General features: G+C 42.0%; 1 protein-coding gene and 1 non-coding gene across 3 annotated transcripts in view; one reads left to right on the top strand and one right to left on the bottom strand.

The window, feature by feature from the left end:
* Not3 (CCR4-associated factor Not3) overlaps positions 1-14,637 on the bottom strand; it is a 74,272-nt gene that overhangs the window by 41,796 nt on the left and 17,839 nt on the right. For both annotated transcript variants that reach the window (XM_080281954.1, XM_080281955.1), the window contains 4 exons: positions 13,033-13,215; positions 7,983-8,120; positions 6,444-6,638; positions 5,313-5,496 (listed from right to left, as the gene is read on the bottom strand). In XM_080281954.1, the coding sequence (XP_080138080.1) occupies positions 5,313-5,496; positions 6,444-6,638; positions 7,983-8,120; positions 13,033-13,215 (700 nt within the window). The remainder of the gene's footprint in view (positions 1-5,312; positions 5,497-6,443; positions 6,639-7,982; positions 8,121-13,032; positions 13,216-14,637) is intronic.
* On the top strand, positions 4,486-4,604 carry LOC145412009 (5S ribosomal RNA). The gene has a single exon (XR_013899519.1). It is a non-coding gene; the product is annotated as a 5S ribosomal RNA (ribosomal RNA).

The following is a 14,637-nucleotide window of genomic DNA, read 5'->3' as shown; positions in this document are numbered from 1 at the left end:
CATGTGACTCCACATGCTCCTCTTAAATAACTCATTTCCACTGCTCTCACTCTTGACTTGTGTCCTTCCAACAACGTCCAAGATTCATTTCCGTATGTTAGAGTTGGTATCACAATACTGTCATGTAGTAACTTTTTCACTTCCATGCTCACTTCCCTGTTTCTTATCACTGCTTTCAAAGAACCAGCAACCTTTTCTTCCCTGCTGTACCCTTTCAAGCACTTCACCCTCCAAACCTCCATCCTTACTCATCACACTACCCAAGAACTTAAACGTACTCACATTTTCCAATTCCTCACCATCCAACCTCGCTGTACATTCACTGACTTCACCTCTCTCAATGACCATCACTTTACTCTTCCCTACATTCATCTTTTGATTCAGTTTCTTACACACTCTCCCAAACTCATCCACCAAGTCTTGCAGCTCCCCTTCGTCTTCACTCAACAACACAGTATCATCTGCAAACAACAGTACAGGGAGTTTCCAAACACTATCCTCTCTCACCAGGGCCATTCCAACATCCACTACCCTACCTTGTACCTCTTTTATTACCCCATCCATGTAAAGATTGAACAACCATGGAGACATGACACATCCCTGTTTCAACCCAACTTTCAAAGAGAAAAATTCACTTAGTTCACCATCCACAAGCACTGCAGCCTTCGCACCATCGTACATTCTCTTCACAGCATTCAACAACTTCCCATCTACTCATTATATTCTTAACACTTTCCACAATCCTTGTCTATCCACCCTGTCATATGCTTTCTCCAAATCCATGAAAGCTGCATACAACTTCTTTCCCTTCTCTAGAAACTTTTCCACTAAAGATCTAAGAATGAATATCTGATCTACACAATCTCCTCCCTTCCTAAAGCCTCCCTGTTCTTCTCCAACTAATTTCTCTGTTCTTTCTATAACTCTGTCAATAAGTATCCTGCCATACACTTTTCCTATTATACTAAGAAGATAAATGCCCCTATGATTACCACATACTTCTTTTTCCCCTTTTCCTTTGTACAAGAGAATAATTATACCTGACTTACAATCCTCCGGGACTCTACCTTTCTCCCAGGCCAATCTGCACATCTTCCACATCCATTCTACTACTATCTCTCCCCCATGCTTCAGCATTTCACCACACACTCCATCAATTCCTGGGGCTTTCCCCGATTTAACTTTCTTCATTGCTTCCACAACTTCTATCCTACTGATTTCTTCCTGTCTTCTCACCTCCCTCCTTCTCCCAGCCATTCTCCAGCCACTTATACTCGCATTACTTCCATCCTCTATGTTCAACAATTCCTTAAAGTGTTCTCTCCATCTGCTCACTTTTTCTCCCTTCTCCACTAGTAATCTACCATTTTTATCTTTCACTCCCCTGCTAACTTCACTTCCACCCTGTCTTACTCTTTTCACCTCTTTCCAGAACATTTTCTTACAGTCCCTCCACTTTACACTCAAATTCCTTCCAAATTCCTCATCCACTCTCTTCTTACTCTCTCTTACTAATCTTTTCACCTCTCTCTTTCTTTCTACATATAACTCTTATCATAACCCAGAAATCTGTACTGTAAATACAGTACAGTAATCCCTTAATTCACGCGAGGGTTACGTTCCCAAACCCTTCGCGTATGTGGTAAATTTGCGTATACATTCTGCCCATGTGTGCACATAATTATGCATGTGTATTAAGTGTATTACATCTGAACAATGCTATTTATATACTACATACATCATATAAACTAGTATAAAGTATGAAAAACAACAAAATTGTAAAAAAAATTTAACACTTACTGAACACTGACAAGCACAGGCATAGGTGGAGACACTTTAGCACAGTCTGGTGCACTAGCCATCACTGCCTCCCGTATGCAACGTTCTGCCTTCTTTATTGTACGAACAGTTGACTCATTCACCCCAAACATACGGTTCCAAGACAATTCCCCGTACAGTCAATTCACTGTCTAAACATGGACGATTCCCTGTCAGGACAATTTGCACTCTGGACGATTCTCCGTCATTCTATAAATATACTTATTATTGATTAATAAATACTTTGATAACTAATTTTCAGGGGATTTTATAACTTATATAAGTAAAAAACTAGTGTACTGTACTTCCTAAATAAATTGGTATGTACAGTACCCTCGCGTCCAACACGCGTTTGTTCAGCATGATTCGTGTCCAGCACGGAGCAAAAAATTAGTGCGATTTAATACGATTAAAGTACTGTAAAATGGGTGCATAAGCATAACACTGACAGAGCTCCGAGAAGTGGGCGAAATCCGCAGAGTTTGCCTCTAGCATGATCACCCCTGGTCCAACACGGTCATACTGGACGTTCCCATGATGCTGACAGCCAATCAAAACTTCCGATCAAGTAGCCTCCCCTGCCAGCTACCGTGACATGATTGTGATGTCACCCAATGAAAAACGCTTCTGCTCTCAGGTGATGTTTTGTTTAAATTTCTCCCGCCACAGCACCACTCAGTCGCATAATTCACAGTGGACAGTGCTTTTTTCTCTGCATTTTCTGCCCTTGCTACTGCATTTTACCCTGCTCACGATGCCTAGGAAGCCTTCTGAGAACCCCAAGAAGCGGTGGCACCTCCCTCAGGCCACCAAGCTAGAAATCATCGAGAGGCAGAAGAAACGGGAGAGGAATTTCAAAGGATTTATGAGGGAGGCTGAGGGGTAGCAGCAGCTATTATCCACTAGTGATGCCAGCAGCCATCCTTCAGGGACCCAGTAGGACTACATCCAGCCTTGGATATCACCTTCCATTCCCAGGAAGCCCACCAACACTATCCTAAAAGGTTAGTTATCATTCATAGTACAGTACCATTTATTATAATTACAGTAGTACCATTATATGTATAGGTATATGGTAGGTATTTAGGGTGACTTTTCCTAGGGTTGCTGACATAATTCATTTTTCCCCATAAGCTCTGTTGTTTGTCCAACAAGTTTTTGGTCCAACACGGGACCCGTGCATGACAATATTACTGTGCTGGACGCGAGGGTACTAATAAATGACGGGGAATCGTCCTGACGGCGAATTGTCGCCAACATTCCTTCCCTAGGTTTGTCCAACACTTTAAATTTCTCTGTCAGCAACATCACTTTGCAAGCCCGCTTTGGTGTTACCACATGCATCACTAGCACTACGCTTAGGCCTCATGTTGACAAACAAGGCAAGCAATCACTAGAAGGCAGAAAAATAAGCCACAAATAACAATTCGCTAGTCACGCATGGTATGACCGTCGGATTCAAACTGTGTGGTGCGTGGTAGACCGATCTCCCACACACACACACACACACACAATGTATGTGCACTGGCAGCAGGTAGGCATTTTTATATTTTATTTATTTCTCTCATATATTAATATTATATATATGAATGCTATAATTTTGTTTTAATTATTGTGCGAAAAATTCGTGGATAACCGAAATCGCGTGAAAAAAGTTCGTGTGAATTAAGGGATTACTGTAATCCCTGTACTATCCGGAAGCCCACTATCTGGACTCCCCACTTACCGGACATTTTGGGTCTGGGCCTTTGGAACCCCCCCCCCCCCAATCAACCGTACTTTGAAATTGGCACACAGCGCCAAACACCTGTGTCTACACTCGCTGCTTGCTTCTCATCTTCCCCCATCCCTCCCCAGTTTCCACCTAACTACCGTCCTGTCTAGATGCTCATTCAATGGATGCCGCACATGCTCGTTTTTGTGAATAAACAGTGAATAAACTGCAATACCTCGCCACTAGACCACATGGGAATTTACAGTGTCGTGCAGTGTTATGAATTTAGAATTCAGAGTGCAAAGATTAAGTACTGAGTGTAAACTGGCAGTTGAAACTGGCGTGGTGCAATCAAGAACAGAATGTGAATTGTTAAACAGATATAACTCATAATGCAAAGGATTAAGTGCAGCACAACAGTGGATTACTGTACGTGCTTCAAGAGCATTTTCACCACTGCCTGAGCCCTAGAGGATGCGAGTTAGCCTTCGTAACGAACGGCCATGGACGTGTTGTAAGTACCCTGTATGCTGCTGAATAATTTCCATACTCACTTCTAAGTCCTCATTTTCTGGTTCCTTTTCAAATATTTCATACTTCCTGTCCCTTATTTGTGTGAATACGGTCTTAAATAGGTGCTATGCATGTCTGGTAGAGAGTTATGTAGGTGGTTTTCTGAGTTAGGCTGGGTTAAGTTCTGTAAATACCAGTCCAGGAGGCAGGGGCCCACTATACGGACAGGACCACTTTCTGGACATGCCTATGGCTCTATTACATCCGATAGTGGAGGGATTACTGTAGTGTCAAACACAAATACAGTAATGTGAGTATTAAATACTGTACTGTACATGTATACAGATGTACACCATTCCCTGCTCCCAGCCCAAAGTCCAATTTTTCAACCCATTCCCCCCTCCCCCATGTTACATTTACCTCCCAAACATATTAATACACATTACGGCCATACCACGTTGAGTACACCGCTTCCCGTCTGATCAGCGAAGTTAAGCAACGTTGGGTCTGGTTAGTACTTGGATGGGTGACCGCCTGGGAACACCAGATGCTGTTGGCATCCCTACGTGTCAGGTGGGGTTGGTGGAGGATTAGTGCCCCTCCCTGTAAAACAATTAACTCTAAGCCCTTGGCCACCCCGTTTGGGATACATGGCGTCTGGCAATGAATGAATGAATGAATCACATACTCCAAGGCATCATTCACAAGTGTTCTAGCACATCATCATCATCATCATAATCATCTTTATCATTACCAATCAATATCACTAATCACCATTAATCACCTTCAACCACCAATCAATCACCATCAACTATGCATGCCGTAAGTCATGAAACCAATGCAGCTGACTACTAATAAAATGTCTAATGCATATTCATTGCGCTTTGTTTGAGCCTCTGGTGTGACTAAGAAATCTTTGGTCACATTTTTTCACTACAGAATTTTATTACAGGTACAGTAGCAGCCGTGGCTCAGTGGGTTAGAGCGCTCCACTCTGACCGAAGGGTCGGAGGATCGAATCCACACAAGGGTCATTGGTAGACATCAGGAAGGGCATTCGGTCACAAAATGCTACACGCTCCAGTCCAAAGTCCTCTACCCATGGGCAACGCCTTAGCCCTTCGGGGATACCTGGCGTAAAACCAAATTATTTTTTTTATTATATAGTACATGATCTCTCCCGTGAGTTGGTACAAGAGGCAGAATGATAATAATTTATGCTCACAGGTGTCCTTTTGGGGTTAAGTAGAAAGTGAGATGGTCTCACCTGATACAGGCTTAGTAGGTGTGGATGGAGGAGGAGTGGGTTTGGCGGAGGGGTTGGTGGAGTTGATGGCGACTATGGATGCTGCAGTTGTGTTGCTGTTACTGTTGTTGGTTAGGCTGCTATTGGTACTGGTAATGCTGTTAGACGTCGGTCTTACCACCAATGGCTTGACTGGCTGGCTTGCCTGCAGGGAGATTATACCAAATTAATTAAAACGATATCCATCAACTAATGAGCCAGTCTGAAATCATATTAAATAATAACAATAATAATAATAAAACAAAAATTTAATCCTTAAACTGATTACTGGTACTCAATAAAATCCAAAAATGCCCAATAAAGCCCTAACTTACCCCCCTCAAAAAGGGAGGGAGGGGAGGGGGAAGGTTCCAACTCTGCTGATGGCACACAGGCAATAGCTTAATCATAATCATTCTGGCCTTTCTTCCTACTTACATATGAGGTGGTGCTAGAACCCTCACTGTTTACTTTCAAGTTAAACATTCTAAAAGGAACCATGTCTGATATAAAACTATTAGTGAGGAGAAATCCCTATCCAACCACAAGATGCTAGTATGTGGATTGATACTGAAAAGATTTAGAGGGAAAGAAATTTTATAGGTCCAGGGAAAAACTGTGGTCACTGGGGCATCAGAATATTACAGCTGTGACTTATGTTACGTGGAGCAGTGCAGGTAGTACTAAGAACAAATGAGACGATGAAAAACGGCCACCTTTGAGCAATGTAATAATTTGTGATTGGGCAAAGAAACTTCTAAAGTACCTAATAAAACGAATATGATCAACATTGTAGATCATGTTCACCATTTTGTGAACTTTGGACAAAATGCTTTTAAAAAAGTAATGCAGGAAGGGATGGAAAATTTGAAATCTAGCACTCATGGTGGCTACCATGTTATCATAAACTGAATTCTTCTCACGCTGAGATGTGAAATAGTTCATAATACAAAATACAACACTTATATCTAAAAGTATGATGGCTATAAGTTAATAATCATATGAAAGGTAACAATACAAAAAATTAAGTACTAATCAAACTAAATTATTTGAATTCCTCATCTTTAAAGTTGACATGTGACAGATACTGAATAACAGAACTCAGACACTAACCGAACTAACAGATCTGGACTCCTCGTTTTTACTGGTTCTTTTCTTATCGTGGGGCGTGGTGGGTAGAGCAGGAAGGGGAGCAGCAGGAGTATCATGGTCGTTGGAATGGTTGGTAGCCGGGGACGGGGCAGGAGATGATCCACATGCTGATGACGCAGTTGATCCATCAGTGCTCTCATGGCTCCCACCCAGCAACTGCCGAACCAATATACCTCTAAATTTTTCATGTTCCTCTTGGTATTAGCACAAACAACTATACTTCTTATGCTCTACAAAGAATAAGATAAGATCACAATGATATAGTTACCTGACTACACTACGTATTATCTCTTGTCTTACAGCCAAAGGCACAGCAGTGGAATACCATTGTGGAATCTGCAATTCTCTCTCCCTAGACTTTCAATAATTTGCCGTCCAATATGCCGCCGTAAACAAAAGTCACGACTTGTGACGTCACATAAAAAGATCTACAGGTTACAGGTGAGCAACCACCCCTGCAGGGTCATCCCATCCAGTGAACTAACTTTCCCTTGCAGTTGACAGTGCTTCATTAAGGAAAAGTGTGGTGTTTTGGTTCACAGAAAGATGACGCATTTGCATCTCTCCACCCAACTAACAGGGGCACCATGGTATGCTCCAAATCGCCCAATTATCTGGTTATATGGTTATCACCCAGCATTCGTTTCGTTTCGTTTTTAAAGGCTCCAACATGCTTGCATGTGTCGGCCTTGGTCACCTAATGGCAGCTCTCCACGCTGCACGATCCATTGCAGCCTCCCTGTTCAGTCCCTTAACCCTAAGGTCACACTTAATGACCTCGTCCCATGTCTTTCTCGGTCTACCCCTCATAACTCCAACCCCAATATTAACACTTCTCACCTTCCTCACCCAATTATCATCCCCCATCCTCTCCACATGTCCAAACCACCTCAATCTACCTCTCCTCATCACAACACCAATACACTCCAGTCCCATCCTACCTCTCAACTCTTCCATTGTAAACCCAGCCCCTCCAGGCCTTGGACGCAGGGACGCACTGCACATCCACCTAATCATTGTCATTTCTGTACGTCTGAGCCGGCGAATTTCTTCCTCCTTCACTGCCCAGGTCTCACTGCCATACAGCATTACACTCCTAACACATGCTGCATACAAAGACCCCTTAGCACGTAGGGAGAGCCCTCTCAATGTCAGGAGAGGCAAGAGCTCCCTGAACTTCTTCCAACCACTTCTCACCCTAGCCACAGAGCTAGCTCCAGCCCCACCTCCAGCATTGTACAGTAAATGGTTTCCTGGGTTACAGGAAACTATTAGGTTTGTCTGTCAGTGCAGAGCCACATTAAGTGGAAAAAAGGGTAATAAAAAGCAACAGGAAGAACGGAAGAAATAGAAAGAGAGGAGGGCAGACACAGAAAAAGAATAAAGGTGAAGGAAATAGTAGGCAACACATCATGTGAGCAGATGATGGCTGCCATCACCAACAATCAGGTTAATCAAGTGAAGAGACAAAGAGGTTTAATCCATGTGCTCCACATTCACCTTGCCGACAGTGATCTCTGGAGTAGGGTAGTCGAGGTCCTCCATATCAATGTCATCGTACAGACCAAGATTTTCATTGAAGTCTGGATCCTGCGATGACTCAATGTAGTACTCAACATCCTCCTTTATCATCTTTATCTGCAAATTAATATACAGTATAAGCATAAATACAAATGAAAAATGCAAAGTGCAGTACTCTTACTCTAGGTCATAATTATTCATGTACAGTATATTGTAACTAAAATTCAACTGAAATCTCTGGCTTTAAGAAATTTCTGTTGTATTTAACTTTAAGAGCTGGTCAACCTTTGGGAATGGTAAGTCACTCCAAAGAAGAATATATCAGTAAAGTGTTTGGCAACAGACAGTAAAAGGGTAAATCCCTCAAGCTAGGACCAATGGACCATACAGCTCTGCAGGGCAGGGAGAGATCTTTAGAGAGACTACGGTACATCTCTCACCAGAAATATGCGACCCTGGCACAGGCTTGAACTACCAGCCCTACAGCCGTGAAGTGCAGGCAGTACCAATGAGCTATGCTAGCCCAGTGGACAAAGTCATTCTTTTTTTTCCTCACACCATGACAAGGATTAACTCCCTGAGTCAGACTGGACTCTTGAATGATGAATAAAATAATCAAGAACGTAACCAGGAAAAATAAAGACATCCTCAGACTGTAAGAGTTCAATGGAGATAATTTCCAACCCTTTCAGTCAGAAACATCAGCCTTGGTCATCTAATGGCAGCTCTCCACACTGCTTGATCTCTGGCATCCTCCCTATTCAGTCCCTGATCCCTGAGGTCACACTCTGTGACCTCATCCAACGTCTTTTCTGGGATGCTTCTCACAACCCTACCCGATGTTCACAATTCTCACCTTCCACACCCAACCATCATCCTCAATCCTCTCAACATGCCCAAACTAACTCAATCTACCCCTCCTCACCACAACATCAATGCATTCAAGTCCCATCCTCTCACCTCTTCAATCGCAATCCTAGTCCCCTCAGGCCTTGCACTCAAGGATGCACTACACATCCATCAAATCACTGTTATTTCAGTAAATCTGAGCCTATGAAAATCCCCTTCCCATTCTGCTCAAGTCTCACTACTATACAGCATTACACTCCTAACACATGCTGCATACAAAGAACCCTTAGCATGGAGGGAAAGCCCTCTCAAAGTTTGGACAGGAAGCAGCTCCCTGAACTTCCTCCAACCACTCCTTACCCAAGCCTCAGAGCTAGCTCCAGCCCAATTTCCAGCACATAAAACGTACCCCAAATAACAAAACTCTTCCACACACCCAAGACACTTGCCAGCAAGATCGAGAATGACAATCTCTACATGCTCTCCCCCACATGCCGCACACACAACATCAGCAAGATCGAGAATGACAATCTTTACATGCTCTCCCCCACATGCCGCACACACAACATCAGCAAGATTGAGAATGACAATCTCTACATGCTCTCCCCGACATGCCACACACACATCAGCATTATGTCGCAGCCTACCTCTAATACCACTACATCTCATATGCACCCACCTATCACAAATACTGCACAAGATAGAGTTACTGCCCACATCCTTGTGGCAAACTGCACACAGCCACGCTCTCTCTGCTTTGACTATACTGCCACCTGCCCTAGATATCATCACTTTTGTTTTATCCACATTTACTCTTAAACCTTTGTGCCCCATTCCGACTCTCCATTTCCTAAATCTTCCTTCTGCCTCCCTTACATTCTCTGCAATCAACACCAAGTCACCAGCATACAACAGCTCCCATGGGAGTCCATTTCTGATGTAACAAGTTTCACGCGCTATGATAAACAATAAGAGACTCAAGACTGACCCAGATGCATGCCAACATTCAAACAAAACACATCACTCAACTCTCCATTCACTCTCCCATCTGGGTGTGGGCAACCTCATACATACCCATAACCACCCTAACATGTGTTTGTGTGTGTGTGTGTGTGTGTGTGTGTATTTACCTATTTGTATTTACCTATTTGTAGTATACAGGAATTGAGCAATGCTTGTGTTATCCCGTCTCCATATCCACATTTATCAAGTCTACCTTTACACACATGAATGTTTTTTTCATGCACCACCTCTTTGTCTAAGTCGTTCCAAATATTTAAGTATTTACCTAATATACATAATTGTGATATTCACGGAATGTACTATGCTCGTAGGTTTTCGTCGCTGTTTCTCAATAAGTCAAATTTGGCTTTAAAGTCGTTCAAATTTTTAGACTGGACGATCTCTTTGCCCAGGCTATTCCATAAGTCTATACTTCTGTAAGGAAAGCTATATTTTTTGATATCCTTCAAGCAGCTTGACATTTTCAATTTCATTCTATGTCCTCTTGTTACTCTCTTATCCCATACAAACAGATCTTCTTTGTCAATTTTATCTACTCCCACCATGATCCTGAACACTGCAATCATGTCTCCCCTCTTTCTCCTTTCCTCTAACAAAGGCAAATCCAGTTTTTCCAGCCTCTCTCTGTATGACAGGTCTGTCAGACTGGGGACCATCTTGGTTGCTGTTCTTTGTATTCTCTCAATCTTGTTTATATCTTTCTTTTTGTGTGGGGACCACACTACCGCTGCATATTCTAACCAGGGGCGGATCATGGCCACTATCAATTTTTTCATCATTTCCTCATCCATATAATGAAATGCTACTCTTATGTTAGTCAAGAGTTTATAAGTCTCTCCAACTATCTTGTTAATGTGCTTTTCTGGTGACAAACTATCTTGGACCAGCATTCCCAAATCTTTCTCTTCTCTCCTATTTGTGAATAATTCATTACCCAAAATATAATTCAGTGATGGTCTCCTGGTACTTTTACCCATTTCCAATATTTTACATTTCTTTACATTAAATTTCATTTCCCACGTCCGGCTCCAATTGTGTATCCGATCCAAATCCTCCTGTAGTATTTTACAATCCTCCTCAACCTCTATCTTCCTCAAGATCTTTACATCATCAGCAAACAGACTTGCATAACTGTTCACTCCATCTACCATATCATTTACGTAAATCAGGAACATTACTGGCGCCAACACTGAGCCCTGAGGGACTCCACTTGTTACTTCCCTCCATCCAGACATCTTTTCCTTTATTACTGTCCTCATTTGTCTGTCTCTCAAAAAGTCTCTCATCCATTCCAGAAGTTTCCCCTTTAGTCCTCCTATATATTCTAGTTTCCACATTAGTCTCTTATGAGGTACCTTGTCAAAGGCCTTCTCTAAGTCTAAGTACACACAATCCACCCAACCATCTCTCTCCTGTACCACATCAATCGCTCTTGAGTAAAAGCTCAACAAGTTAGAAACACATGACCTTCCACTTCTGAATCCAAACTGACATTCAGCCAAAATATTCATCTCTTCCAGATATTTTATCCATCTGTCTTTCAGGATTTTGCGACCATGCTGGTTAGAGACACTGGTCTATAATTCAGGGGTTCTTCCCTGTTTCCTCCCTTGTAAATTGGTACCACATTTGCCCTCTTCCATTCTTTTGGCACTTTCCCCTCTTCCAGTGAGCATACAATTAAGCTGTGAATTTTATCCGGCAGTTGTTCTCTGCATTCCTTCAGTACCCAATTAGAAATTCCATCAGGTCCTGGGGTTTTCCTTACATCTTGAGTTTCCATTAATTTATACACTTCCTGTACCTCCACTTTTATATCTTTCATCACCGGAACATTTCTAATCACTCCCTCCCCTTCCACAAGCTCCTTTTCTTTAGTGAAAACTGACTGGAAACGTTTGTTCATTATTTCTGCTTGCATTGCCGCATCCTTAAAGACCTCTCCTTCTACTTTCAGCTTAGTGATTCCTTCCTTTTGTTTCAGTTTGCCATTAACAAATCTATAAAACAGTTTGGGTTCATCCTTGCATTTGTCAATTATACCTTTTTCAAAATTCCTTTCTTCTTCTCTACGTATTCTTGTGTATTCATTTCTTGTTCTTTTAAATTCTTCCTTTGTTCTGTCGTTACCTCTCTTTCTCCAATTGTTCCACGCCTTATCTCTCTCTTTTTTTGCTATCATACACCTTCTATTAAACCACTCCTTTTTCCTGTTTTCTTTCCCTCTTACTCTTGGTACAAATTTTTCCACTCCCAAATTATAGAGGTCTAGAAAGATATCCCACTTCCTCTGTATCTCTCGTTTCTCTGAATTTTCTCCAATCCGCATTTTCAAAAAAGTTTCTCAGTCCTGTAAAATATGCTTTCCCAAAGTTGTATCTTCCCTGTCTATGAAGCTCGTCTCTTGGCTCGACGTTTCCTATTAACATCTGGAACTCAATGACCACGTGATCACTTTTTCCCAAAGGACAGAGATATTCCAATGATTCTATTACATCGGGTTCTTTGGTGAACAGTAAATCTAACCTTGCTGGTATGTCCTCACCTCGAAACCGTGTCTCTTCTTTGACCCACTGCGTCATCACATTATTCATTATTATATTTAATAACATAGTGCCCCATGAATCCTCGCCGCCTCCTGAGTACCATTCCTCCCAGTTCACCTCTTTACAATTAAAGTCACCCACCAAGATTATATTATTGCCTTTCTCAACACTCGTGTGTGTGTGTGTGTGTGTGTGTGTGTGTGTGTGTGTGTGTGTGTGTGTGTGTGTGTGTGTGTGCAGAAGGTTTTGGATGAGAAGCTGAGTCCGGATTTGGACGTCTGAACAATCATGAACAATTGTAATACCCATTTCACATGGCATAGTTGTTGACAGTTCAATGTTTGTCCTTTTTCTTTGTTTTAGGATCCTACCTCATCCCATCTTAGGTGGAAATGAGAGTTAGAATGATAATCAATCTCTAATACTAACTGCACTACTTTAATATTTCATGAACTGGATAAACTTGTCCGGGGATAAAAAAAACAAAAAAAACATCATCATGAGGAATAAAATGTTCAATTACAATAATGAATGGTAATCATGTTGCATAATACAGTACATCAATCACACAATCATACCAATCATCAACTAACCAATCACTCAACTCTCACCTGGTCACAGTCTATAGACTGGTTGTCGAGCATTCTCATCAGGATCTCAAGCTTTTTGATATGGTACTGATGGCGGTCGATGTACTCCTTAAGGTCCTCTATCCGGTCAGACTTGTCTTTATCCATCTTTTTCTTCTTCTGCGTTGCTAGCAGAGACTCTATCTCTGACTCAAATTGGTCCATCTGCCAGTACAAGTGATGGATATTAACTGGAGGGAAAGCAGGAAGTCTCTCTCTCTCTCTCTCTCTCTCTCTCAGACACCTAAATACAGTACAGTGACCCCTAAATTTATATGAGGGTTGTGTTTTTTAAATACTGTGTAATGTGATTTTCACATAATTTAAACATAATTTCCGGCATAACACAACAATTGAAGGTAAGTAATGGAGTTCAATTCTGTGTTCGGTAACACTGTGATTACATACTCTACATAGCAATTATTTAACACTTTGTTCATACTACCAACTCTTAGTTTATGATGTTTAGAGTACAGCACACCTTCATTATAAAATTACTCAGTATTGAATTCATTCCCTGATAGAAGCACAAGAATTGAGGACCCCACCTTGTCAGAAATCTCCTGAAATTAATGTGTTGTTCTGAGTAGTGCTGCTGTTGGGTGTCTGCCCTTTCCTCTCCCCCATCCTTTCTTCCTTCCATCCTTTTCTGTCTTCCTTCCCTTCATTCTTTCCTCATCCTTCTGCCTACAGGTAACTTTACACTCCCCCTTCTGTCTTTCTTTCCCTCATTCTTTCCTCTTCCTTCTGTTGTGGGTGACTCTACACTGAGTGACAAGCCAAATGGTTTCCTGTGCACCAGGAAACCATTTACTACGCTGGGTGGTAACCATGTAACCAAATATTGGCGCCTGGTGGTTTGGTGGATAATTATTGTGGTCCAATCGGATTGAGCCGGTGAAGGTTTATATCCAAGGGATGGTTGGGGTTGATTACTCATGTAATGCCACTCAGAGATGAGTGAGGCTGGTCACTCTCATCTAAAATGTCAGGACCAACTGCCTAGCCCTGGGCCCCTACGTTCCTCATGGGGCAATGTAGGATTGGATGATGGATGGATGGATGGACTGAGGCCTAATGTATGTAACCCTCGACTGTGTGCAGCAGTCAGGAAATGCCAATCAGTAGAATGTGTCATACATTCCAGAAGAGCCACATGAAATACCGTATTGTAAACTTTTCAGTCATTTCTCACGCCTACTGCATGCTTATGCTTGAAGAGTAGGTCATAAATCGTCAGTGTGGAGCGTAAACTTTGTCCGACTAAAATGTTATGTTTGGTTAGGTATAAATGGGCCAAAACACATGAAAACACAATTTTTTTAGCCAGTATTCCTACACCACAGACATAGGAAATATTTAGGGTTACCGCAGCCTGCAGATTAAAGCAAAAATTTCTATTTCATACAAAGCATTATTTATTTATTTATTTTTTTAATGTAGAAAAAAAAGGAAAGAATGAAGGAAAGACGGAAGAGGAAGGAAAGAAGAGAGGAAAGGGCAGACACCCAAAGCAGCACTACATTGAGTGAATGGATGCTGAGTGCCCCCACCTACCACTATACACACACACACACACACACACAC

Source organism: Coenobita brevimanus, chromosome 91, assembly GCF_032717465.1.
Source record: "Coenobita brevimanus isolate Jiangsu-jjx chromosome 91, ASM3271746v2, whole genome shotgun sequence".
In the NCBI taxonomy this organism is placed as follows: domain Eukaryota; kingdom Metazoa; phylum Arthropoda; class Malacostraca; order Decapoda; family Coenobitidae; genus Coenobita; species Coenobita brevimanus.
The sequence above is the reverse complement of the archived record's forward strand: the minus strand, read 5'-3'. Positions and strand labels throughout refer to the sequence as shown.